General features: G+C 40.2%; 1 protein-coding gene and 1 pseudogene across 1 annotated transcript in view; both read left to right on the top strand.

Annotated features, from left to right (window-relative positions):
• The window catches only part of LOC110261961, a 28351-nt pseudogene extending 6999 nt beyond the window's left edge, over window positions 1-21352 (top strand).
• Window positions 21971-26250, top strand: part of LOC100515222 (UDP-glucuronosyltransferase 2C1) — a 38760-nt gene continuing 34480 nt past the window's right edge. The window contains exons 1-2 of the mRNA XM_021101412.1: window positions 21971-21997; window positions 23269-23353. Coding sequence (XP_020957071.1) covers window positions 21986-21997; window positions 23269-23353 — 97 coding nt within the window. The 5' untranslated portion in view covers window positions 21971-21985. The remainder of the gene's footprint in view (window positions 21998-23268; window positions 23354-26250) is intronic.

Genomic DNA, 26250 nt, shown 5'->3' with positions numbered 1-26250 from the left:
GTGCTGGATATTAGATTCCAGTTATACGTGATATCATATGGTATTTGTCTTTGTATTTCTGACTCATTTCACTCAGTGTGAGAGTCTCTAGTTCCATCCATGTTGTTGCAAATGGCATTATGTCATTCTTTTTTATGGCTGAATAGTATTCCATTGTGTATATATACCACTTCTTCCAAATCCAATCATCTGTTGATGGACATTTGGGTTGTTGCCATGTCCTGGCTATTGTGAATAGTGGTGTAATGTGTCTCTTTTAAGTAGAGTTTTGTCCGGATAGATGCCCAAGAGTGGGACTGCGGGGTCATATGGTAGTTCTATATATAGATTTCGAAGGTACCTCCATACTGTTCTCCATAGTGGCTGTACCAGCTTACATTCCCAACGACAGTGCAGGAGGGCTCCCTTTTCTCCACACCCCCACCAGCACTTGTTATTTGTGGACTTATTAAGGATGGCCATTCTGACTGGTGTGAAGTGGTATCTCCCGGGAGTTTTGATTTGCATTTCTCTTACAATCAGCGATGTTGAGCATTTTCTCATGTGTTTGCTGGCCATCTGTATATCTTCCTTGGAGAACAGTCTATTGAGGTCGTTTGCCCATTTTTCCATTGGTTGATTGGCTTTTTTGCTGTTGAGTTGTTGTATAAGTTGCTTGTATATTCTAGCAATTAAGCCCTTGTCAGTTGCATCCTTTGAAACTATTTTCTCCCATTCTGAAAGTTGTCTTTTTGTTTTCTTTTTGGTTTCCTTTGCTGTGCAAAAGCTTTTCAGTTTGATTCGGTCCCATGGGTTTATTTTTGCTCTAATTTCTATTGCCTTAGGAGACTGACCTGAGAAAATATTCATGATGTTGATGTCAGAGAGTGTTTTGCCTATGTTTTCTTCTAGGAGTTTGATGGTGTCCTGTCTTATATTTAAGGCTTTCAGCCATGTTGAGTGTATTTTTGTGCATGGTGTGAGGGTGTGTTCTAGTTTCATTGGTTTGCATGCAGCTGTCCCGGTTTGCCAGCAGTGCTTGCTGAATAGACTTTTTTCCCCCATATTATGCTCTTGCCTCCTTTATCAAAGAGTAATTGACCATAGGTGTCAGGGTTTATTTCCGGGTTCTCTATTCTGTTCCATTGGTCTGTCTGTCTGTTTTGATACCAGTACCAGACTGTTTTGATGACTGTGGCTTTGTAATATTCCTTGAAGTCTGGGAGAGTTATGCCTCCTGCTTGGTTTTTGTTTCTCATGATTGCTTTGGTGATTCTGGGTCTTTTGTGGTTCCGTATAAATTTTTGGATTGTTTGTTCTAGTTCTGTGCAAAATGTCATGGGTAATTGGATAGGGATTGCATTGAATGTGTAGATTGCTTTGGGTAGTATGGCCATTTTTACAATATTGATTTTCCCAATCCAGGAGCATGGAATATCTTTCCATTTCTTCACATCTTCTTTAATTTCTTTGATTAATGTTTTATAGTTCTCGGCATATAAGTGCTTTACCTGCTTTATCAGGTGTATTCCAAGGTATTTGATTTTTTGAGGTGCAATTTTAAAAGGGATTGTATTGTTGTATTCCTTGTCTAATATTTCATTGTTGCTATACAGAAATGCAACTGATGTCTGAATGTTAACCTTATATCTATCTTGCTACTTCGCTGAATTTGTTAATCAGTTCCAGTAGTTTTTGGGCTGAGTCCTTAGGGTTTTCTACGTATGGTGTCATGTCATCTGCACACAGTGACAGTTTTATCTTTTCTCTTCCCATTTATTTCTTTTGTTTGTTTGTCTAATTGCTGTGGCTAGGACTTCCAAATCTATGTTGAATAGCGGTGGTGAGAGTGGGCATCCCTGTCTTGTTCCAGATTTGAGTGGGAAGGCTTTCAGTTTCTCTCCATTGAATATTATATTTGCTGTGGGTTTGTCATAAATCGCTTTGATTATGTTCAGGAGTGTTCCCTCTATACCCACTTTGGTGAGATTTTTTTATCATGAATGACTGTTGGACATTGTCAAATGCTGTTTCTGTATCTATTGGGATGATCATATGATTTTTGATTTTTCTTTTGTTAATGTCGTGTATGAAATTGATTGATTGGCATATGTTGAACCACCCTTGCGAACCTGGGATGAACCCCATGTGGTCATGGTGTACGATCTTTTTGTTATGTTGTTGGATTCAGTAGGCTAAGATTTTATTGAGAATTTTTGCGTCTATATTCCTCAATGATATTGGCTGATAGTTTTCTTTTTTGGTGGTATCTCTGTCTGGTTTTGGAATTAGGGTGATGGTGGCATCATGGAATGCCTTTGAGAATGTTCCTTCTTCAACCTTTTGAAAAAGTTTAAGGAGGATGGGCACCAGTTCCTCTTTATATGTTTGATAGAATTCACCTGTGAAGCCATCTGGTCCTGGGCTTTTATTTCTAGGGAGTGTTTTTATGACATATTCAGTTTCATTTGTAGTGATGGGTCTGTTCAGTTGGTCTGTTTCTTCTTGATTCAGTGTTGGCAGTCTGTAAGATTCTAGAAAGTTGTCCATTTCTTCCAGATTGTCAAATTTGTTGGCATATAGTTGTTCATAGTATTCTCTTACGGTTTTTTGTATTTCTGCAGTGTCCGTTGTCATTTCTCCTTTTTCATTTCTAATTTTGTTTATTTGGGTTCTTTCTCTCCTCTTTTTAGGGAGTCTGGCCAGGGGTGTGTCAATTTTGTTTACCTTTTCAAAGGAGCAGCTCTTGGTTTTATTAATTTTCTCTACTGTCTTTTGAATCTCTGTTTTATGGATTTCCTCTTTGATCTTTATAATTTCCTTCCTTCTGCTGACTTTAGGTCTTTTTTGTTCTTCTTTTTCTAATTCATTTAGGTGGAGGGTTAGGTTGTCAATTTGAGATCTTTCTTCTTTTTTTGAGGAAGGCCTGTATTGCTATGAATTTCCCTCTGAGCACTGCTTTTGTGGTGTCCCATAGATTTTGAGAGGTTGTGCCTTCATTATCATTTGTCTTGAGGTCCTTTTTAATTTCCTTCTTGATTTCCTCATTGACCCACTGGTTTTTTAGTAGCATGTTGTTTAGTCTCCATGTAGTAGGTTTTTTCTCATTTCTTTTCCTGTGGTTGATTTCTAGTTTCATGCCGTTGTGGTCAGAGAAGATACTTGAGATAATTTCTATGCTCCTATATTTGTTGAGGTTAGCTTTGTTTCTCGATATGTGATCGATTCTTGAGAATGTTCCATGCACACTTGAGAAGAATGTGTCTTCTCATTTTTTTGGATGTAGTGTCCTGAAGCTGTCAATTAAGTCTAATTTTTCTATTGTTTCCTTTAGGGTCTCTGTTGCTTTATTTGTTTTCTGTCTAGAGGATCTGTCCATTGGTGTGAGGGGGTTATTAAGGTCTCCTACTATGATTGTATTCCCATCAATTTCTCCCTTTATGTCTGTTAATATTTGTTATATGTATCCGGGTCCTCCAATATTTGGGGCGTATATGATGTTGACAGTAACATCCTCTCCTTGGATGGATCCCTTAATCATTAAATAGTGTCCTTCTTTGTGTTTCTTTATGTCTTTTGTTTTAAAGTCCATTTTGTCTGATATGAGTATTTCAACTCCTGCTTTCCTGTCATGTCTATGGGTGTGAAATATTTTTTCCCACCCCCTTACTTTCAATGTATATGTGTCCTTTGTCCTTAGGTGAGTTTCTTGTAGGCAGCATATTGAAGGTTTTTGCCTTTTTATCTACTCAGCCACTCTGTGTCTTTTGATTGGAGCATTCAGTCCATTGATATTTAAGGTGATAATTGATAGATGATTATTTATTGCCATTTTTAACCTCGTGTTGCAGTTGATTCTAAGGTTCTCCATTCTTCCTTTCATTTTTTGGTTGTATGGTCTCTGGTTATTATCTGTTTGAGTGTTTTTTTTTTTTCCATTTTTTTGCGAATGCAATGTTTGCTTTTGGCTTGTGGTTGTCCTGTTTTTTAAGTATGCTAACCCCTTCCTATAATAGCGTGTTTTAGCCTGATGATCCTGTAGGATCAAACACTTCATTACTATATTAAAATTAAGAAGAGAAACAACCAAAAAAACCGAAAAGGGTTCTATGTATTTCCTAATATCTTTTGCCCTCATTTTATGATTTTGATGACTCTTTTTTCTTTCTTTTCAATTTTATTGTTTTAAACATGTTCATGACTAAATCTGTATGCTGGCTTATTTGAGTGACTGCTCTCTGATTGTGGTTTCCTCAATCCTAGTTCTTCCTCTTCTTTTTTTTTTCTTTTTCTTTTTCCTCCCTTTCTTTCCTTCCTTTCTTTTTGGTTTAGAGAAGCCCTTTCTGTATTTCTTTTAGTCTTGGTTTTGTATTGCTGTATTCTCTTAGCTTTTGTTTGTTGGAAAAAATTTTTATTTCTCCTTCTATTTTAAATGATATTCTTGCTGGATAGAGTATTCTAGGTTGCATAGTTTTTTCTTTGAGCACTTTAAATATCTCTTGCCATTCCCTCCTGGCCTGTAGAGTTTTCTGTAGAGAAATCAGCTGATTACCTTATGGGGGTTCCCTTGTTGTTAACATTCTGCTTTTCTCTTGCTACCTTTTCGGTCCTGTCTTTATCACTAACTTTTGCCATTTTTATTATAATGTGTCTTGATGTGGGTCTATCTGGGTTCAACTTGTTTGGGCCCCTCTGTGTTTCCTGTATCTTGAACTCAGTATCCTTTAGATTTGGGACGTTTCCAGCAATAATTTCTTCAAATATATTTTCCATCCCCTTATCTTTTTCTGCTCCTTCTGGAATTCCTCTTATGTGTAGATTGGCCTGCTTTATATTATCCCATGGGTCTCTTATATTCCTTTCCTGTTTTTGGTTTGGTTTTCTGTCTGCTGACCTGATTGAGTGATTCCATTATTCTATCTTCCCAATCACTGATTCATTCTTCTGCATTATTCTTTCTGCATTATTCATTCTTTCTTACTGCCCTTACCTCAGTTTGTAGCTCTGCAAATGAATTTTCTAGTTTTTCTTGGCTCCTCCTTATATTTTCTAGATCCTTTCTGAGGGAGTCTGCATTACGGTTCATATCTTCTCTTAATTCCTTCAGTATTTTGACTATTTCTCTTTTGAACTCAAGGTCTGTCAGACTGCAGAGACCTGGGTCTTCGTTGACTGCTTTAGGTGAGTTCTCCTGTTGGTTTAACTGGGAGTGGTTTCTCAGGTTCTTCAATTTGCTTGTTGTTTTCTTTTTCCTGGTGGAATTGTACTCTCCGTGGCCGGGCAGTGTTTGCCTTGTCACTCCCGTGGAATGTTTCCAGAGGGCTGGCATTGTTGGTCGGTCTTCTTTGAGGCAGTGTGGCTTTTCTGGAGGGTGGGCAGGGCTGACAGGGTCTCTCTGAAGCAAAGGAGGACTTCCTGAGGGCAGACAGACCTGGGAGGTCCACACTACGATGGGAGCAAATTTCACTCGGCCAGGCAGAGCTTGCTCTGGTGTTTTTGGGCTGTGGAGCTCTTGCAGGTGGCTGGCAGTGCTGGGCAGCTGTTCTGCAGGAGTGTAGCACCGCCCAAGGGCTGGAGCAGCTATCTGGGTCACTGAGAACCCAAGAGGCTCTTCCCCAGTGCATCCCGACTAGGAAGGAGTGTCCACGAATGTAGGCAGCTCTTTTCATGGCCCAGCCAAGCTTGTTCTAGCTTTTCTGGGCTGCAGGCCTTTTTCTGGGGGCTGGCAGTGTTTGGTGCTGCTCTGCGGGGGTGTAGCCCCTCCAAAGGGCAAGCAGGCTAGGGCAGGGAGAGCCCCTCTGGTGGTATGCTTCTAGCACTTGTTGAGGCCAGCCCACCTGGATGGCAGGAGCCCTAGGTCTGGCACATGCATGCGTAAGGGGTGGCGGGTGGGGGATGCCCTAGGAAGCAGAGCTTTCTGATAGCTGCTGGGCCGGTAAGCTCTCTGTGGCATGGGGAGTATTCTATGGGGGCCCACCCCTTCGCTCCCCTCCCCAACACTGGCACAGACCCAGCTCTTCTCCTAGGTTCCCTCTGATGTGGCTTTCCACTTCCCTGCCCTTAGCGTATTGCTCCCTCCCCCCGTGACACTCTGCTTTCTAGGCGCCCAGGCAGTCTATGCCCCATCAAACTTGACAGACCGGTTTCTCGACCTCCCAAGCAGTCCACTCCACCCTGCCCACAGCCCTTTCCTGGGGACTAACCTCCAGAGCTGAGGTTTCGATGCCCAGCCCCCACCCAAGCGTCTCAATTTTTGGTGACTGTGCCAGTAGTTCAGATGATCTGTTTGGTTCTTGCTTTGCTTTTTAGAACTCCAACTTACTGCTACACTCTTCTCTGCATCTGCAGATTCCTCCGCTTTGGTTGATCTTTCTGTCGAGTAGGTGGCTTTCCAGGGTGTGGGATCCCTTTCTCCTCCACAGTTCCCTTTCGAGAGCACTCATCCAGCTCGGATTCACCTTCTTTCACTCTCTGCTTTTCTCTTGTTTTACCTAGTAATGTCCCGAGATTCTTGCCATTATTGGAGTTTAGGTTCTTCTGCCAGCGATTGTTTGCTCTTCTGTGCGAGTCGTTTATCCTGTAGATGTGTTTTTTGTGTGTGTGTTTGTGGGAGAGGGCGAGCGTGTCCCCCTACTCTTCCGCCATTGTGCCTCCCCCCTGTGGTTTTTTTCTTGTTGTTGATTTCCAGTCATAGACTGTTGTGGTCGGAAAAGATGCTTGATGTGATTTCAGTTTTCTTAAAGTTACTGAGGTTTGATTTGTAACCAAGAATGTGATCAGTCTTAGAGAATGTTCCATGCGCCCTTGAGAAGAATGTGTATTCTGCTGCTTTTGGATGGAATGTCCTATAAATATCTATTACGTCCATCTGGTCTAATGCTTCATCCAGGGCCTGTGTTTCCTTATTGATTTTCTGTGTGGATGATCTGTCCATTGCTGTAAGTGGGGTGTTCATGTCCCCCACTCACACTGTGTTATTGTCGATTTGTCCTTTTAAGGTTGTTAGCAGTTGCCTTATATACTGTGGTGAACCTAGGTTGAGTGTGTGGATATGTAAAATTGTTATATCTTCTTGGATGGATCCTTCAGTCATTATGTAGTGACCTTCCTTGTCCCTTAAAATATTCTTCATTTTAAAGTCTATTTTTGTCTGGCGTGAGTATTGCTACTCCAGCTTTCAATATGTGTCTCAGGGCATTCCTCCTTGGGTTTATATTATATGGTACTCATTGTGCTTCCTGGATTTGAGTGAGTGGACCCTTTCCCATGTTAGGGAAGTTTTGGGCTATTATCCCTTGGAATACTTTTTCCATCCCCTTCTCTCTATTCTCCTTCTGGCACCCCTATGATACAGATGTTGGTGCATTTAACATTGTCCCAGAGTTCTCTGAGACTCTCTTCATTTGTTTTCAATCTTTTTTCTCTTTTCTGTTCTGCATCCGTGATTTCCACTAATCTGTCCTCCACCTTGCTTCTTCGTTCTTCTGCCTCCTGTATTCTGCCGTTGGCTGCTTCTAATGACTTTCTTATTTACGTTATTGTATTTTGCATCTCTTCTTGCTTAAGTTTTAAATCTTGTATTTCTTTGCTCAGTGTTTCCTGTAAGTTATCCATCTTTGCCTCCGGTTTATTTCCACTGTCTTGCATCATCTTCAGCATCAACAATCTAAAGTCTTTTTCCTGGAGGCTGAGAATCTCCTGATCACTTAGCTGATTTTCTGGGGTTTTTCCTTTCTCCCTCATTGGAGTTGTAGTTCTCTGCCTTTTCATTTTTATAGCTTTTTGGTGTGGTGACCTTTATACAGATAATAGAGTTGTAGCCTCTCCTACCTCTGGTGTCTGCCCCCCTTGTGGCTGATGTTGGTACGGGGGCTTGCTGTAGGCATTCTGATGGGAGGGACTGATGCCTGCCCACTGGTAGGTGGAGCTGATTCCTATCCCTCTGGTGGGTGGGGCTTTGTCTCTGGGTGAGATTAGAGGTGGCTTTGTGCCTGGGGGGTCTTTAGGCCTCCTGTTTACTGAGGGGTGGGGCTGTGATCCCACCTGGATTGTAGTTTGGCCTGGGGCTTCTCAGCAGTGATGGGTGGGGCCAGATTTCCCCCAAATGGCCACCTCTAGAGATAGGCACGCTGCTGACTATTCCCAAGAGCTTTGCTTCCAATGTCCTTCCTCCACAACAAGCCACATTCACCCCTGTTTTTCTAGGAGGCCTTCTAAGAACTGCAGTCAGGTCTGCCCTTGATTCCTATGGAGACTTTGCTTTGCCATGGGACCCAGTGCATGTGAAAGTCTGTGTGTGCCTTTTATGAGTGGGGTCTCTGTTTACCCCAGTCCCTTGTAGCTCCTGCACACAAGTCCCTCTGGCCTTCAATGCCAGATGCTCCAGGGGCTCTTTCTCTCAGGGCCAGATCCCCATGCATGGGGGTTTGATGTGGGGCTCAGAACTCTCACTCCTGTAGGTGAATCTCTGTGATACAGTTACTTTCCAGTCTGTGGGGCTGCCCACCCAGGAGGTATGGGGTTGCTTATATTGAGTAATCCCCATCCTACCTCTTGATGTGGCCTCCTCTTTGTCTTCTGGAGTAGGATATCTTTTTGAACATTTCTGGTCCATTTCATTGAAGATTGTCCAGCATTTGGTTGTGGATTTTGTTTCCTTTAGGACAGAAGTTGAGCTCCAGTCCTTCTATTCCACCATCTCAATCCCATCTCCTCTGAACATTACATTCTAAATGGCCATTTTTCATTTTCCGTCTCCATAGCTTTAGGTTTATACCTCTTTTTTGATAGTTGTGACATGTTCACTTAATTTTATGACTTTGTTTTGTTTTGTTTCTTGTCTTTTTGCCTTTTCTAGGGCTGCTCCAGTGGCATCTGGAAGTTCCCAGGCTAGGGGAAGAGTTGGAGCTGTAGCTGCTGGGCTATGCCAGAGCCACAGGCATGGGGGATCCAAGCCGCGTCTGCAATCTACACCACAGCTCACATCAATGGCGCATCCTTAACCCACAGAGCAAGGCCAGGGATTGAACCTGCAACCTCATGGTTCCTAGTAGGATTCATTAACCACTGAGCCATGATGGGAACTCCTAATGTTATGACATTTTAAAATTTTTATTTTTGTTACTGATGGTCCTTCTCCTCCAAGAAAGACCCATATGACAGGGTTTCACATGCAATGTGCCCAGGTCAGAACCCACTTGAAACATGCATTGATTATTGCAATTTCATATTTAAAACAGACTTCTTGGTAACTGTCTGGAAACAACAGGTCCGTGAATAAGTCTCTCATAGTTTAAGTCATCATGTGTTTTCCCACGTATACATTTGGACACTTTCTGTCCTCAGAATAAAGTAGCAAATACATGTTGGGTGCCTCCCCAAAGGATGAGCAAGAAGTGGCTAGTATGTTGGACACCTGTGGGAAACACATGAGCCTTCGAAAGTGGAGATTAAACCCTATGAATATTCACATGTGATCAGCCCCATCAATAAAATTGAGATCCAGCAATCAAGGGAATTTGGGGTCATCTTTTCCAAAAGAGAGTAGAGTTTTGCCTTTTGCCTTTTTTTCTACAAGGAGAAAAACCTGATAATTTTTCATCGGCTTTTTCAGGAATTAAGGGCAGCATATGAATTCCATTCTGTGACGTGTACGTCAGGTACCTCAAAGTATTATCAGCTGTGGAAGTGGAGCAGGGAAGAGTTCTACAGTAAGTCTAGCCTGTGGTATAGGCTATAATTCAGGTAGACTTCATGGTAGAAAATACGTCAATAGTGTGAGAAGCTGCTGGGTGGTAGGTGCCCTTTGGTCATCCTTGGATGTCTGCCAAAATCAGTGTTCTGTGGGAATGACAGAAGAGCTTTCTTATTCTGCAGTCTTGCTGACGTCACTCCAGAAAAGAAAGTCTTATCATGAAAACCTGAAAGGAAGCTGATATCAGTGGAGGTGGAATATGAAGCAGCATAAGATTAGAAACTACTCAAGATTTTTTGGGCCATTTCAGAGAGTATAGATTTTAATGAGAAAGGTATTGAACCAATTTGCACCAGCATGATATTTTCTTAAATATATATATATATATATATATATATATATATATATATATATATAAAACATCAAGTTTCTTTCTGGACAGTGAGTTACAGGTGTGCAGAAGCTGAAACAGTGATATTGGAAAGCTGCTGCCCTAAGTCCAGGTTAGATATGAAGATGAATAGGCTTAGACAGGTGACATTGAAGACTGCAATGGCAAACAGGTTGCTTTATAATTTGGGGTTAAAATTTATAGATGTAGTAAGTCATTGACTAGTTACACAATTATATTTTATTGTTGGCCAACTATTATTATGATAATGCTAGCATTATATATTCCCATTGAGTAATTGCTTGAGGAAAACCAAATTTTTTAAGCAGAACGATAACAGATGAAGCCATTATCCTAACTATTATTGTATCCATTTCTACATGGAGTAGTGGCATCCATGTGTGCATATCCAGGCAAAAATAAGTGGGACTTTACATTCTAAGAAGTATCTTAGAATAAGAAAGTAAAGAAAATGGAATTGGATATTCTGGAAGGAAAATTATCAAGACATTTTCTTTATGACTTGGCCTTTTCCATTCTAAGGTGTCTTGTCACAACATGACGTTAATTTTACGTAGAAATAGAACTTGAACTCATATCTGCAGTAAGAGTAAAAAGATATATTTTATCTTTTTCTTAAAGATAGATATGATTTAGCAGCAAATGCACTTTATTTAGTTTGTTTGCTTGTTGTTTTGTCCTTTTAGGGCCGCAGCCAAGGCATATGGAGGTTCCCAGGCTAGGGGTCAAATCAGAACTGCAGCCGCAGGCCTACACCACAGCCACTGCCACACCAGATCTGAGCCACATCTGCAAACTAAACCACAGACCATGGCAACACGGGATCCTTAACCCACTGAGCAAGGCCAGGGATTGAACTTGCATCCTCATGGATGCTAGCCAGATTCACTTCTGCTGAGCCACGACGGGAACTGCATGCACTTTATTTAGAATCAGAAAACCTATATTTAAATCTCCCAGCTTTAGCATCTTTTAAAGTGGACATATCCTCTCCTTCTTGGAGCTAAGAGATTCTTTAGCTCTTTAGAGCTTCTTTCCTGTCTAGAATATGTAGCAGAATTACCAGTAAGAGAAAGACGAGAGAAATCATTCTGATCACATGAACATTCAAATAAAACCAGAGGAAAAAATCCAAAAATCTAGCCTTAATTGACTGTACATCACATGATGATGCATTTTCTTAACATTATTTAGAAATTAGTATGGATTTGTGTTTAACTTTAAGCCACCTCTTTTGATACTCTCAAAAAGAAATTTGGAAACTCTCATTCTGGGAAGTGTTTGGTTGTTGTTGTTGTTTTTTTTTTTTTTTTCTTTTTTTCCTAACTTATTAAATGTATCCCCTTCTTTTTCTCCTTCGAAACAGTGGTATTTCATTTTCATCTTTACCACAAAGTACACAATTCAAAGTTCAGCCCCACCTACTATAAACTGATTGAGCAGGTCAAGGGAGGACCTTTGGATTATCAGTTTCATGCAGGTAAGTGGCTTATGCCCAGATTTAATTTGAACAAGAATTGATCATGAAGTCTATGAAAGGCATCTGGGTCTTTTTGATGCCACATCTATGTTTCCTTGACTCCGGAAGGACTGGGGAAGTACTTGTATGACCTGCAAATTTCAGCCATCAGATTAATCTAAACATTATTCTGGAAGAACTTCACCTTCGTGGGCACGAGGCAACCATCCTAGTACTTCCACCAAGCCTTCTGCTTGATCATACCAAGATCCCCTTTAAGGTGGAGATCTCCCAACTGCCAGTAACAAAAGAGGCTTTCACGGAAGAGCCTGGTAGTGGTCTCTATACAAGTTCTTTTTAAGTTCCAAAACTCTCATGGTCGAACATCCAAGTAGAACTAACAAAACTGATCAGCAGCTTACTAATATCAGACAAAAAGTATGTGACAGCACTGTTACACACAAGGAGTTTCTCAGCAGGCTACAGGCAGCTAAGGTTGATGGCTGCATTTCTGACCCTTGAAGTTTTTGTGGGGAGTTGGTGGCTGAGCTCTTCGGTGTTCCATTGAAACTCTTTTTGGTTTTCTTATGGGAATGTCTTGAGTTCCCATTGTGGCTCAGGGGAAACGAATCTGAAGAGCATCTGTGAGGACACAGGTTCAAGCCCTGGCCTCGCTCAGTGGGTTCAGAATCTGGCATTGCCGTGACCTGTGGTGTCAATGAGAGATTGTGTGCTGGACTTCTTGTGCCTTCTTCATATGTTCCTGGCAGCCTGTCGAGACTGGCAGACAAGACCACTTTCTGCAGAGCCTGGAGAACTGGCTTTCCTATACAATGAGTGCAATGATATATTCATGTTACGTATTTCTGGAGTGCGATGTGTATTATAGCAAAGTTTTAGGGGAGATTACTTTGCATGTAATCATGTTTCTTGCTTCACATATAAAATGTAAATATTTATCTGACTGTATGAAAAGTGACAGAAGGTGTTTTTAAGTGAGCAACCAAGCTCCTGTTGCCTTCTCACTTTGTTGATCATTTCTTATGCTGAGCCAAAGCACTTTATTTTAAAGGAGTTCCATTTATTTTTAACTGTATTGCTTATGCTTTTGGTGTCATATTTAGAGACTCATTGGCAAGACACATGTCAAGAAATGTTTCTTCTCTGTGTGAGGAATTTTCTGGCTTCAGGTCTTACACTTAAGTCTCTAATTGATTTCAAGTTAATTTCGGTAGTGCAGTGAGATGGGGGTCTATTTTCATTCTTTTGCATGTAAATGTCAAATGTTTTCAGCAAGAGTTATTTAAAGGACTGTCTTTCCTCACTGACTACCTTTTATGTCCTTGGGAAATATCAGGTTTTGTTTTGTTTTTCTTTTTCTTTTTTTTTTTTTTCCTTCTTTGCCAGGTTGGCTTTGGCCCTCTGGGGTCTTTGTAGTTCCACATGAATTTGAAAATTGTTTTCTTTGTTCCTACTTTGACAGAAGTATCTCTGTCATCCTATCATTACTTTAAAAATCTATTCTTAAAAAATTCAAAATTTCCTTTATGGTTGTGGTCTCTTGTTTTACATAACCACTTCCCTTTTCCTTTTTTCAAGTATCTGCTCTAAATTTTCTCTGAGAAATTATTTCTTCAACAACTCAAAAACAATATGAGACCCTGGAGTTCCTGCCATGGCTCAGTGGAAACACATCTGACTAGCATCCACGAGGATGCAGGTTCAATCCCTGGCCTCGCTCAGTGGGTTAAGGATCTGGCATTGCTGTGGCTGTGGTGTAGGCCAGCAGCTGCAGCTCCGATTCAACCCCAGCCTGGGAACCTCCATATACCGGCGTGCCCCCCTAAAATAAAAAAGACCCAAAAAAACCCCGCATGAGACCCTAAAAATTGTGGACAGAAACCACTGCACCTATCATCACTCATCTATATTCAGAGTCCAAGTTACAAAAGGCAAAGCTGAGAAAGGATAAGCTTAAAATCTCACCGTGGTGACAATTTCCGAGTCATGGACCAAGCAGTGACTGATCTACAGCTGGATCGAAGTTGTTTGTGTACTTCTGGTTCCAGCAGAAGTTTGATCCTAGTCTTGGAATCTCTCTTTTATAGTGAAGCATTAGTGGTAATAGGATGTGATTCTGTCTCTTGGTCCTTCCTAGCTCTTGGCACCTTAGAATATTCTTTTGGGAAACATATCAGTAACCTGAGAAAGAAGAATAAAGGCTCAATAAATAGAAGACAAACATTTATTTCACTCCCATAAATGTTAAAATGCTCTCAGATAGAGATTGCCGCTCAGGATCAATTTAGGATCTCCCTTGTATAGTGTATTCCAAGCATATTTTTCAAATTTTAAAAGTATAACTCATAACTTATACGATTGCCAATTGAATCATGTAATGGATACATTCAAATAACTGAGGAGGAAACTAGTAAGATGGCATCTTTTTCAAAAATATTTGTAGGAATTATTTATAAATATTTTTTGGAGAAAATGGAATGTGAAGATAGTACTATAGGATAGATATAAAAATGTTTAATTTCTTACAGGGCAAAAACATCATAATGTAGGGGATGATCTTTTCTACAAAATAGAAATAGGCAAGTTAACATTTAACTTCACAGTATCTAACCCAGACATCCACAGTACATCAATATTAAATAACAAAACAAAACATAGGCACATTTTCCTAAAGGGGCATAAATAATCCTTTAATATTTCCGTATTCAACAAATGCCACAGCATGATACCAAATGTGGTATTGCTTTTGGAAATAAGTTCCTAAAAATGTGTTTATCCTGTCAATTGTGTTTCTTAATTTTCCTGCTATATTGTCTTCATCTCAATAAAATGCATTAGGAATTCTAGATTAATCACGAAGCAGTGAAGAATTGAAAGGAAAAAAAATATCCGGTATGAAAGAATGTAAATCCACTCTATCAACCATGTGATGCTACAATTCCACTCCTAGGTTTATGACTAAGGTTAATGAACATATGTGTCCACATAAGGCATACACTTGAATGCTCCGGGCACGATTATTCACAGCAGGCACATGTGAAGACAATGCACATGTTCATCACCTGAAGAATGAATAAACAAAATGAAGTCTATCCATTTAAAAATATTATTCAGCAGCAAAAAGGAATGAAGTACTGATATATACTACCACATGGATGAACTTGGAAAAAATATGCTAAGTGAAAGAAGGGAGCCCAAAAGACCACATGGTATATGATTTCATTTAAGGTAAGTGAAATAAGCTCATTCTAGGAAAGGCAAATAAAGAAAGAAAGTAGATTAGTGGTTGTCAGGGGCTGAGACGAGGGAGAAATGGAGAATGGCTGCCAATGGGTATAGGACTTTGGGGGGGGGACAGACATGAAATTTTCTAAAATGTAATAGTATTGATTGTTTCACAATGTTATAAATATACTAAAAACTACACAGCTGTTATGTAATGGCATGGCACATAAATTGCCTCGCAATAAAACAGCCGTAAAATTGGTGTGGGAGTAAAATAAAGCATTTCACAGAGTGAATAAGATTATACACATGATTGACATCAACAAGGCGCTGAGATGGAATATGCACTGATTATGAAATGGATGTGATAAGTTTGTCATCACCAGAATCAAACCCCTAACTAACTGAGCTTTTTCATGGTCTCTACTGTGAATAGATGGTCCTGGTCCATTCAAAACCCCTCATATTTTCTAATCAACACTTTAACATACTTAGAACATCAAGGAAAATATTCAAAAAGTCGTGTGATGAGAAACCATATAGCTGTGGTTTCCTGGTATCAGTGATATGGAGTACACAGTTCAAAAGGACACCAAAATTCTAGGCAAGGTTCCATCCACTACAATAACTGAACAGAATTCAGAAGTGAGCTCTGGTACCACACTAAGGAACATAATTTAATTCAGAATCACTAACTTGAGTTCTTGTTCCATTAAAGTTCATTTGGTAGACACTTCAGGTCAAAGGACCCCTTTTGTACTGCTCGTAGGCTCAATGTGTCAACACAGCAAATATTTCATCACTAGGTGACTATGGATGGGTGTATCTTCACTAAGGAGGGCAGGGTCTTGGGAAAAGGCACTATGATTATGAATACCAAATAAGATGATCGCTTTTAAATTTTTATTAAAAGATTTCCATTCTAGATACGATATAGTTACTTGTGGCAGTACATTTCCAAACACGAGGGGAAAAAAGATGAATAAATTATAAAAGCTCTTTTTTGAAGACACAGAAAGCTTTGGAGCAAGGAGGATGAGATAAATTGGAATTCCAGGAGAGGAGGAGACCACAATAGCAGGCTGAGGGTCACTGGCTGAGTGTCCTGTTCCATGCTAGGAGCAGGTGAGGATTCTGAGCATGGAGTAGGGCTCAAGTTTGCTCAAGCTGAAAGGCTTTATTGGCAGAGAGAAAGCAGCAGGCTTTTGGCTGTGTTCCATACTTACATATGTGTGTGGTTATTCACCATCTCAGTATTGTGTAATCACGGGGAACGCCCAGTTGATTTCTCATGGGTTACATAGGACCAATATTGGTTCTTTAAGGATTTTTCTTAGAAATTCACTGGTAAGACATTTTCCATTTAACCTGTCAGTTTGGTTTTGCTCAATCATCTTTCAGTTTATTCAGGAAAACCTACCACCTTATGTGAGGTTATGGGGAAAGCTGAAATGTGGTTAATTCAAACTTATCGGTGTACTGAATTTCTTCACTCTTATTAACCTAATTTTGAATTTTTTGGAGGACTGCACTGCAAGCCTTTGTAGCCCCTACCTAAGATGATTAAATGTGCTTAGTTTTGCATGTTTGAGTATTTACCTCCTGGAATGATTTCTAGTTTATGACTTACAGTATTTGGCCTTCAAATTGAAAACTCGGACATAGGAATCAATGGGAATGATCCACGTGGACTATTATAAGACCAGAAGTATTAATAACATAATCATGGTAGTCGCTGGTGTTCCTCAAATATGCCAACTCCTTGACGAAAGTAGTATTTCTAGCCACCAAGCTTGGGATAACTGTCCAATACTCCATGGGAAATGAATATGAGCTGAAGTGCATCACTTCCAGGTCCAACGCTAACTGTGAGGTCCAGATAGTCCAGAGGTCTCTTTTCCTCTCTTCTGTCAATGGGAGTGTGTTCCTAACTGGCTGCTCTGTCAAGCTGAGTCCTTGTTGAGGAAATATAAGAAATAGTTGCTGCTGAATATATTGATACATGACATAAGAAATAAGCCCCTGAGATTTTGGAATGTCATGTTATTTAGCAAAGTCGTGTCGAAGGAATAATCAATAGCGGGAAAATTACAGTACTTTTAGGAAAAAAAATCAGAGATGTGATGGCCCACCCAAAATCTGGGCAGAAGTTCAGTCATGATGAACTATTTGGTTTGATTAGAGGAGAGAAATTCGCCTGGAGAGATGATCAGAGAATCAGTTATGAAAAAACAAATGGGCACTCCTGAGTAATCTTTACTTCAAATTCAAGGTCAATGAGGGATGAATGTATAATTTTTAAGCAGGAATGTGACACAGCTTACACTATCATAAATATTGAGTATTGAATTATTTGGAATGGAGCAAGATTTAAAGCAGAAATGAGCTGAAATATAGGTGCAATAGTTCCTGCAAGACTTTATAGAGATCTGAACTACAATATGATAGCAATTTTTAGTATAAATGGAGAGATTTAGGGAGTATTTGCAAAGAAAATCAATAGGATTTTCTGATAGGCTGGAAGTGGAAATTAAGTGACAGTATCCAAAATTATTCCTTGGCTCTCGTTGTATGTGACAATGTGTATGTCATCCCTTTATTTATTTCTGTATTTCTGTATTTATTGATAGAGGCCACTTAGTAGAGAATATTGTCATTTACTAAGGGGAAGAAGTAAGGCGAGCAGTTGTGAGGGAAAATTATTTGTTCATATTGGGGAGGGGATGCTGAATGAGGTACAATGCAGTATCTGGCAAGCAGCTATTAAATACACTGTCTAATATCAAGGGACAGATTATGTAGTATTTGCCATTTCTAAAATTGATAGACTCTTTTTAGATATTTGCATTCATAGAGCAACTGATTACAGAAAATTCTTACCACGTTTTCGCACCTATCTCCTGAGTCCTCCCATTCACAGCTGCCCACACAGGTGTGGCACATTTGCTACAACCTATGAACCAACATTTACATATTAATGTGAACCAATATCCATCGTTTACAATGAGGTTCATCTTATAAGGTTCATTCTTTGTGTGTGCATTACATGTTTTGATAAATGTTTAGAACATGTATCTACACTTAAACTATCATACAGATCAACAGTCCTCAAAATCCCTTGTGCTCTGCATCCTTTCTTGCCCCTAAATCTCTGGAAATCATTACTGGAGCTCTGGAGTCTATCTGAGCACTTACAACTCACAGGGGAAAGCTTGCCTGGGAACTGTGGTTAATTTTCGTCTTCTACCTTCAGAGTAGCTTCAAAGCCTCCATCACTCAGCCCTGTGTCAAGCAATATGCCTGTCTTTTAGGTCACAAATACTGGGGTCCTGCACCCTGATTGCTGACTACTGCCTTTGATCACTGAGTTGCAGGTATAGAAGCTGGCCACAGTTGTTGTGACCTTTATTAGCAGAAGCAACTTCAGGAGTTTTAAAGGATCAGTACTATGTGTTCTTTCTTTTTTCTCCATTTGGAAGCCAAGCATTGAGGAATTAGGGCATATTTATTCTTTTATTTTTTTTTATTTTTTGTCTTTTCTAGGGCCGCTCCCATGGCACGTGGAGGTTCCCAGGCTAGGGGTCTAATCGGAGCTGTAGCTGCCGGCCTATGCCAGAGCCACAGCAATGCAGGATCCAAGCCGAGTCTGTGACCTACACCACAGCTCATGGCAATGTGGGATCCTTAACCCACTGAGCAAGATCAGGGATCGAACCCACAACCTCATGGTTCCTAGTCAGATTCATTAACCACTGTGCCACGACAGGAACTCCCATAATTTTTTTAATTAAAAAAAATTCACAATGTAGAATTGAAAGCTATATGTATCTTCAGGGAAACACACAGGTTCATCAAAGGCCTGAGGTAAACCTAAGGACTTAACCTCAGCCTGATATCTAGCAAAGACAAATACTTCAATAATTTTAGAAAAATTCAAACTAACAAAGGGGCAAATCTGATTTCTGGAGTTAGGACATCATAAAAATCAAATGCACAGTTCTCAGCAAATATCACAAGGCACACAAAGATTGAAGAAACTATGGCCCAAGCAAAGGAACAGAATAAATTGAGAGAAACTGTTCCTGAAGGAGCCTGGATTTTGGAGTCTCTAGAAAAAGCCTTTAGAACCACTGTCTTAAAGATGCACACAAACCTAAAGACAGTGATAAAGAGAAGAAAATGATGTAGGAACAGAATGAAATATTGATAATGAGAAAGAAATTATTTAAAGAAATAACCAAGAAGACATTCCGGAGCTGAAAGTTACAGCAACTGAAATGGCATGAGCAGGCAAAAGACAGAATCATTGAAATTATCAAGTTGGAGGCACCAAAAGAAGAAGAAAATGAAGACAAAGAAACAAAGCCTAAAAGACTTGTAGGACATCATTCACGTCATTCTGTGAATGAACATGGACATGGGAGTCCCAGAGTGAGAGTCACAGAAAGAGAGAAAAGGGAAGAAAGGATATTTAAAGAAGTAAATGGCTTAAAATGGCCCCAATTTAAGGAGACCCATAAATCTACACATCCAAGAAGCTGAGTAAACTTCAAGTAGGCGAAACTCAAAGAGACCGAAGCTAAGACACATTATATTCAAGTTGCTGAAAGTCAAAGATAATGCGTGAATCTTGAAAGCAGCAGCGAGAAGGGATCTGTTACCTAAAAGACAGGCATGTTGCTTGACACAGGGCTTTGTGATGGAGGCTTTGACGCTGCTGCTACTCTGAAGGGTTGAAGTTGACTAAAATTAACCACAGTTCCCAGTCAAGCTTTCCCCTGTGGGTTTCAAGTGCTCAGATAGAATCCAGAGCTCCAACAGAGGTACTTCCTGTAGCTTTGGCTAGTACAATTGTGTTTAGGTAGAGAGACCTGTCTTGATGCTTCCGATTCTGACCCTAAGCCTTGTATCTTAATGCAACTGAAAATTCATTGATTTTATGTAGATGCTTTTTGGATTAAATATTTAAATGGTACGGCTTCCCTCAAACAATTCATGAAAGGAATTCGGTTATGGATACAAAAATTCTTATGACCATTTGCAACTTAAAATAACCACAGCTCACAGCAACGCCGGATCCTTAACCCACTGAGCAGGTCCAGGGATTGAACCCACATCCTCGTGGATACTAGTTGGTTTGTTGCCACTGAGCCATGACGGGAACTCCCTGCAGAGTAAGTGTTGATAAGGAAAACAGGAGACAAGCAAAAAGACATACAGCCAAAGATACAAAGAAGGAACCACAATGAGACTCATGGAGCAGGATGGAGAATCAGTATAGTCAAGACTCACACCCCCAAGGAGCCAATTGTTTGAGCCCACCACAGGGCTCCCCAGCCCAGTGGTTCTGCACTAGGACGTCAAGCCCCCAGGACAGGGGCTTTGAAGACCAATGCAGATTACTTTTGGAAGAGCCGAGGGCTCTTGGTAGTCAAACTGCCACAACAGAAGCGCCCATGCAGACAAATAGGGCCACCCCTAGAGCATATAGCTCTGAGGACCCACCACTTGGATGCATTGCACCACTTGGATGCATTGGATGTCTCCAAGGTCAGGAAATGTAACCAACCTCCTGCCAGATACATAAAAATAAAACACAGGAGATGAAATGAGGTGACAGAGGACTATGCTCCAAATGAAACCACACGTTAAAACCCCAGAAGAAGAACTAACGGCAGCGACCTACTTTTAAAAACAAAATCCATTTTCCTATTAAAACTTTATCTAATCTCAGCTCAACCAGGCACAAACCCCCTTTTTACTCAAAATATATTTATCGTTCACTTCTGTCATAGGTGAAGCCTAACGCAATAGGGATAGAGACCCTGTGTTGTCACAGGTGAGCCCCATTATTCACCAAAGACATCACAACTGGCCAATGCAAGTACAGACACAGACACATAAAAACATACCCACAAACCCACAAACAAAGGATCAGACAAGGTGTGGCCCCCCAAATTCTACTTCCATTCAAAAACAGGAGCCTCCAGAGTGGCGTGACTCCTCAAAGAGAATGGATCCAGAGAGTCTCATCCCAAAATGAAACAACCAAAATACAAATAAGCTACAGTCACAGGAAAATCAAAGGAACTATGCTCCAAGAATTCCACTTCTTCTCCCAGATAGAGGCCTCCAAACAGATTGGCCCAGCTGTCCAAACAGAACAGACCCAGAGTGGCTCACTTCCTGAAAGGAGATGAACCCAAATTACATGGAGAGAGTTCCCAGCCTGCACAAGCTGGAGCAACTTACTCCCAAGGGACACTAAACATGGACCATTGTTCTGGATGTTTCTCAGCTCCAAACAGCCTTGTGTCTAGGGGGACCAGTGGCTGTCAGGGAGAGTCCTTCCAGTAGCCCAGAGCAAAATGAGCTCCAGCAGCTGCTAGAGACTCAGGGAAGGCGCTGCCTCTGGGGTCAACCTGCCATGGGCACAGAATCCTGGGCTGACTTCACCATATTGTTACCTGAGTGCAATTTCATGTGCTTGAAACACAGTGAGGCCAAACAAACCAAAAATCAGCGTTTGGAGCAGGGAAAAGTTTATTGCTGGGCCTTGTAAGGAAAGGTGTGGCTTGTGCCCCCAAACCCCCAAATTCCCTGAAGGGTTTCTTTCAGCAAAGCACTTTCAAAAGCCAGGTGAGAGAGGGATGTGGTTTGTTGTTGCAAACTTCTAGGTGTAGTAATCCTTTGTTCTTGCAGCTCTCCACTTAGGTCAGGTCAGGTCAGGTCAGGGTGTTCCTGTAAACCTCCAACACAACAAATGTTATTCTCTGTTATGCAACTTTTTATCTCTATTTAAATGAACTCTTAAAGGTCAGAGACTTGAGATAGGCTATGGCTTATGTTTCAGGTCATAGGCAACATTCTTTTACAAAAGGTGCAGAGCCAGCATGACTAAGCACAAACAGCAGAGTACAGAGGTTAAAATAAAAGAAACAGATCTCATATGGAGTCAGATTTGTTCTTCCCTATTATATTTATAGGAGTACAAACCGATGCATCTACATAGCTCTCATATGACCCAATTCTGGCTGCATGTTGAAAGGAACTGAAATCATGGAATCAAACAGAGGTTTATACAACAGTGATCGCTGCAAGATCATTCACAACTGCAAAATGAATGGGTAAAGAAAATGTGATATATACACAAGATGGAATATGACTTGGACTTAAAAAGAAAGGAAATTCTGATATGTTACAACAGGTATGACCCATGAACATAAGACTAAGAAAAATAATGCTGTCAGAAGACAAGTACCGTATGATTCCATTTATATCCGATATCTTAGAGTGGTCAACTTCATAGAGATAGAAACTAGAATAAAGCTTACCAGGAGTTAGAGAGTGGAGCTATCACTTAATTATACAGAGTTTCTATTAGGGATGATGAAAATATTTGGGGTCTAGATAGTGCTGATGGTTACACAACATACATACATACATACATACATATACCACAGTAGAGGTGTTTAATGCTACCAAATTCTATACTTATAGTCCTTTAACATGATAGATGTCATTATATATTGTACTATAATAAAAAGACAATGATTCTATGTCACTGCCAAGTATATGACAAAGGTCAAAGCACTAACAATTTCTCAGTGAAGTAAATAACATCCTTCCTCTTTGTCTCTCAAGACTTTGTTTCAAAACTCCCTTGTACCAGCATGGCCTGGTAACACCCATATGTAATTGTTTCAGATACAGGTTGTCTTTTTGCCTTCATCTTCTGAGCAAGAATTGACCCGATGTTGATAGCCTATTGATTAGGATTATTGCAAGCACTTGAAAATATGGTTGAATGCTGTGAGACACAGGGGTTTGTGCTGAAAACTGTAATATTTGGGATGAATGGGCACTGGGCTCCTACTGTACAACACCAGGAGCTGTGTGTGATTGGGTCACTTTGCTGTACAACAGAAACTGAAGAACCATTCATTGTAAATCAAGTATAATAAAAAAAAAAAATAAGGGAGTTCCCATCGTGGCTCAGTGGAAATGTATCTGACTAGCATCCATGAGGAGGCAGGTTAGATCCCTTGCATTGCTCAGTGGGTTAAGGATCCAGTGTTGCCATGAGCTGTGGTGTTAGTTGGATTGGATCCTGCTTTGCTATGGCTGTGGCTGTGGCTGGCAGCTACAGGTCTAGTTTGACCCCTAGCCTGGGAACCTCCATATGTTGTGGGTGTGGCCCTAAAAAAAGAATTAAAAGAAAAGAAAGAGAAAAGGTCAAAAAAAAAGTTAAAAAAATGATTTAAAAAATGGTTATTTGCTAGAAAGAATAATGGAAAAGAAAATATGTGTGTAGTGTCAGTGGTTTAAAAACATGCATTACTTAATCACTCAGGGCCTCAGTTTGATCACGTGTTACCTGGAGGTATTGAATTAAATTAATTCTAACTGAACCGCTTCCTTCTGAGAGGATGTGATTCTCAAAATCTTCTAATAGAGTAGAGGCATTTATCTTTACAGGTTCTGTGGAGGTACCCAGGGAAGAAACCAGAAACTTTTGGAGCTAACACCAGGTTGTATGAATGGATTCCACAGAATGATCTTGGTAAGACCAAAGAGAAGAAAAGGTAATGGAACTAAAGGAAAAAGAGTCTGAATGATTACTCAATAGCAAATAAACCCAAGAATTTGATTTCAAAACAAACAAACAAGCAAACAATCTTATCTTCTTCACATTTCTCCTGGAGCTTGTTAAAGAAAAAATTATGCATGACATTTATTAAAGACTGTAAGGCACACTGTATTCAAGGCCGTCGTGATAAGCATAGGTGTTACTGCAATGGACTTGTACAGTATGACAGAGTTGGACTCAACTCTGAGTACAAAAGGGGAAATGGGGTATTTATGACAGAAGAACAGAGTTGGGGGAACAATGGATGGAAAATTACAAAGGAAATACCAGGGAAGGGGGAGATCTGACAAAACTAACCTGACCTAGTTCTTGCTGAAGGCAGACTAAGGTGATAAGTCGTTTCTTGGGGGAAGGCGGAGGACGAGGAAGCAAGGGTGATCACATAGCAGGGCCCAGAGAGTCTCGCTAAACTGAATTGGTAGGATGCTTGCAAAACTGGGCAATGGAGAGATAGAGAAGCCTCCAAATCAGTACCTCATTGACAAGAGAGTTCAGAGGATCCTGACCAGAATTCGGTCAAGGATAGAATCTTTGTGGAGCACTAACATAAATATGGAATTTATCATTCTTCTCTTTATGATACAATTTCCCACTCCTCTGAATCAGAGTCCAGGAAAGTACCTTTAGATCAGGCTCTCATTAATTTTTGTGCAGAATATTGTAGCAGCCTTCAGACTCTTCGTATCCATTTTCTAACTTCTCCTTTTCCTTCAGTAACTGTTTGGAAAAAAATGTCTAATAAACAGTTTCTCCAACTATATTATAAACGGTCCAGATTACTTAAGATCAAGTTCATAATCCCATCTTCTTAACAGAATACTTCATGCACTTACTCTAGTCTATCTTTCTAGCCCGTTATGCCAACAGTCTCACATTGAAACTGCACATCTCACTTCTCCTTCTCCATTCGCACAAGTACTTGGTTCCTTACATCCAACCATTTCTTTTCATTAATGTATTCTCACCCTGATAACTTGTCCAGTGGGAAGTACTCTTCATCACATACTCTGCAGGAAACTTCTCCGTTTTTTGTGGAATGGCTTAATTGCTAGAATCACTAATTGCTACATAGCCTGGAGTAATCAATGGCTGCTTTCTGTACTGACTACAGGAGTTTATATATGGCCTATTGACAGAATTATATAGAAGATGCTACCTACCTGAATTAATGAATTACACGGGTGTTATGATTTTTTCTGTTCTTGAGACCCTTATGACTTAGAATAATTATTTCTTTCTAGGTCATCCTAAAACCAGAGCTTTTATTACTCACTGTGGAACCGATGGGATGTATAAAGCTATTTATCACGGGGTCCCTATGATGGGAATCAGCACCTGTTTGGTGATCAGCATGAGAACATTGCTCACAGGAAAGCCAGAGGGGCAACTGTTGAATTAGACTTGCACACAATGGCTCGTTCTGCTCTGCTTAAGGCCTTGAAGGCAATTATTAACAACCCTTCGTGAGTATAAGATACATTGTCTTTGGAGAAGCCTTGGTATTTTAAAAGGAGTAAATTGTTTTATTCAGTTAAAGTGTTTACTCTTACATAATCACCATGAAATAGCTAACATCAAATACGACTGTCTTAGACTTCTCAAATTCTATGAAATCATTTAGATTCTCCTACTGTTATTGAGCAATAGATTCCTATCTCAAAGGAATACTAAATTTACTTAAAGAAATTAAGCTCTTGTTAAAGAGACACATATTTTTATTAATTAATCTTATTTATTTCTTAAAATGCCAATATTAACACTGTAAAGAATTTAAATGATAAAAGCATAGAGAAATAAAAATGAAAAATGACTTAACTCTCCTCATGCAGCTGAAACTGTCTATCAATATAGAAAACTTACCTCAGCTATTTCCTTGAACCAAATTATAAATAGAAAAAAATGATAGGAGTTCCCATTGTGGCACAGCATTGATGAACCTGATTGGGATCCATGAGGATGTGAGTTTGATCTCTGGCCTTGCCCAGTGAGTTAAGGATCTGGCGTTGCCGTGAGCTGTGGTGTAGGTCACAGGTGTGGCTCAGATCCCACATTGCTGTGGCTGTGGCATAGGCCTGCTGCTGCAACTCCAATTCGACCCCTAGCCTGGGAACCTCCATATGCCATGGATATGGCCCTAAAAAGGTGAAAAAGAAAAAAAAGAGAGAGCGAAAGAGAGTATAGAAACAATTCTATACAAATGAGATCATGCTGTTTGTTAACTTAACATGTCCTATAATTGTGTCTTTAAAACAAGAGAAAGACAGAGAGGTAAAACTGAGAGGTCCAAATGGAGACATAGACGACCCCAGCCTCACTGTCCCCTGTCAAAGACCAGCAGTTAGAAAGCTGCCCATGAACAAAAACATCTCTGGGAGTGGTCTGAAGGCCACTTACGAAATTTTAGCAACACTATGGGGTAAAAACAAAACAAAACACCTGAGACTAATTACACAAGAGCAGAACAGAGATAGTTTTATTCCACCTGCCTTGTCCCATCTACAAGCCAGCATTGCTCATCACCAAGAGGAAACCTGCCATCCAGAAAGGGTTCCTCACCATGAAAGGAATAGTGAGTTGAGTCACCAATTTCTAAAGCCTTTCAGGGCACCCAAATAGAAAAATGAATCCTAAGTTGTAGCTACTTTACATCTAGAGGTTGTTTTTCTTTGTTTGTTTGTTTTTTGCTATCGTAGTTTTTTTTTTTTTTTTTTTTTTTTTTTGGCTTTTTGCCATTTCTTGGTCCGCTCTTGCAGCATATGCAGGTTCCCAGGCTAGGGGTCTAACTGGAACTGTAGCCACTGGCCTATGCC

The sequence above is a fragment of the Sus scrofa genome, chromosome 8 (genome assembly GCF_000003025.6).
Source record: "Sus scrofa isolate TJ Tabasco breed Duroc chromosome 8, Sscrofa11.1, whole genome shotgun sequence".
Taxonomy (NCBI): domain Eukaryota; kingdom Metazoa; phylum Chordata; class Mammalia; order Artiodactyla; family Suidae; genus Sus; species Sus scrofa.
The sequence above is the reverse complement of the archived record's forward strand: the minus strand, read 5'-3'. Positions and strand labels throughout refer to the sequence as shown.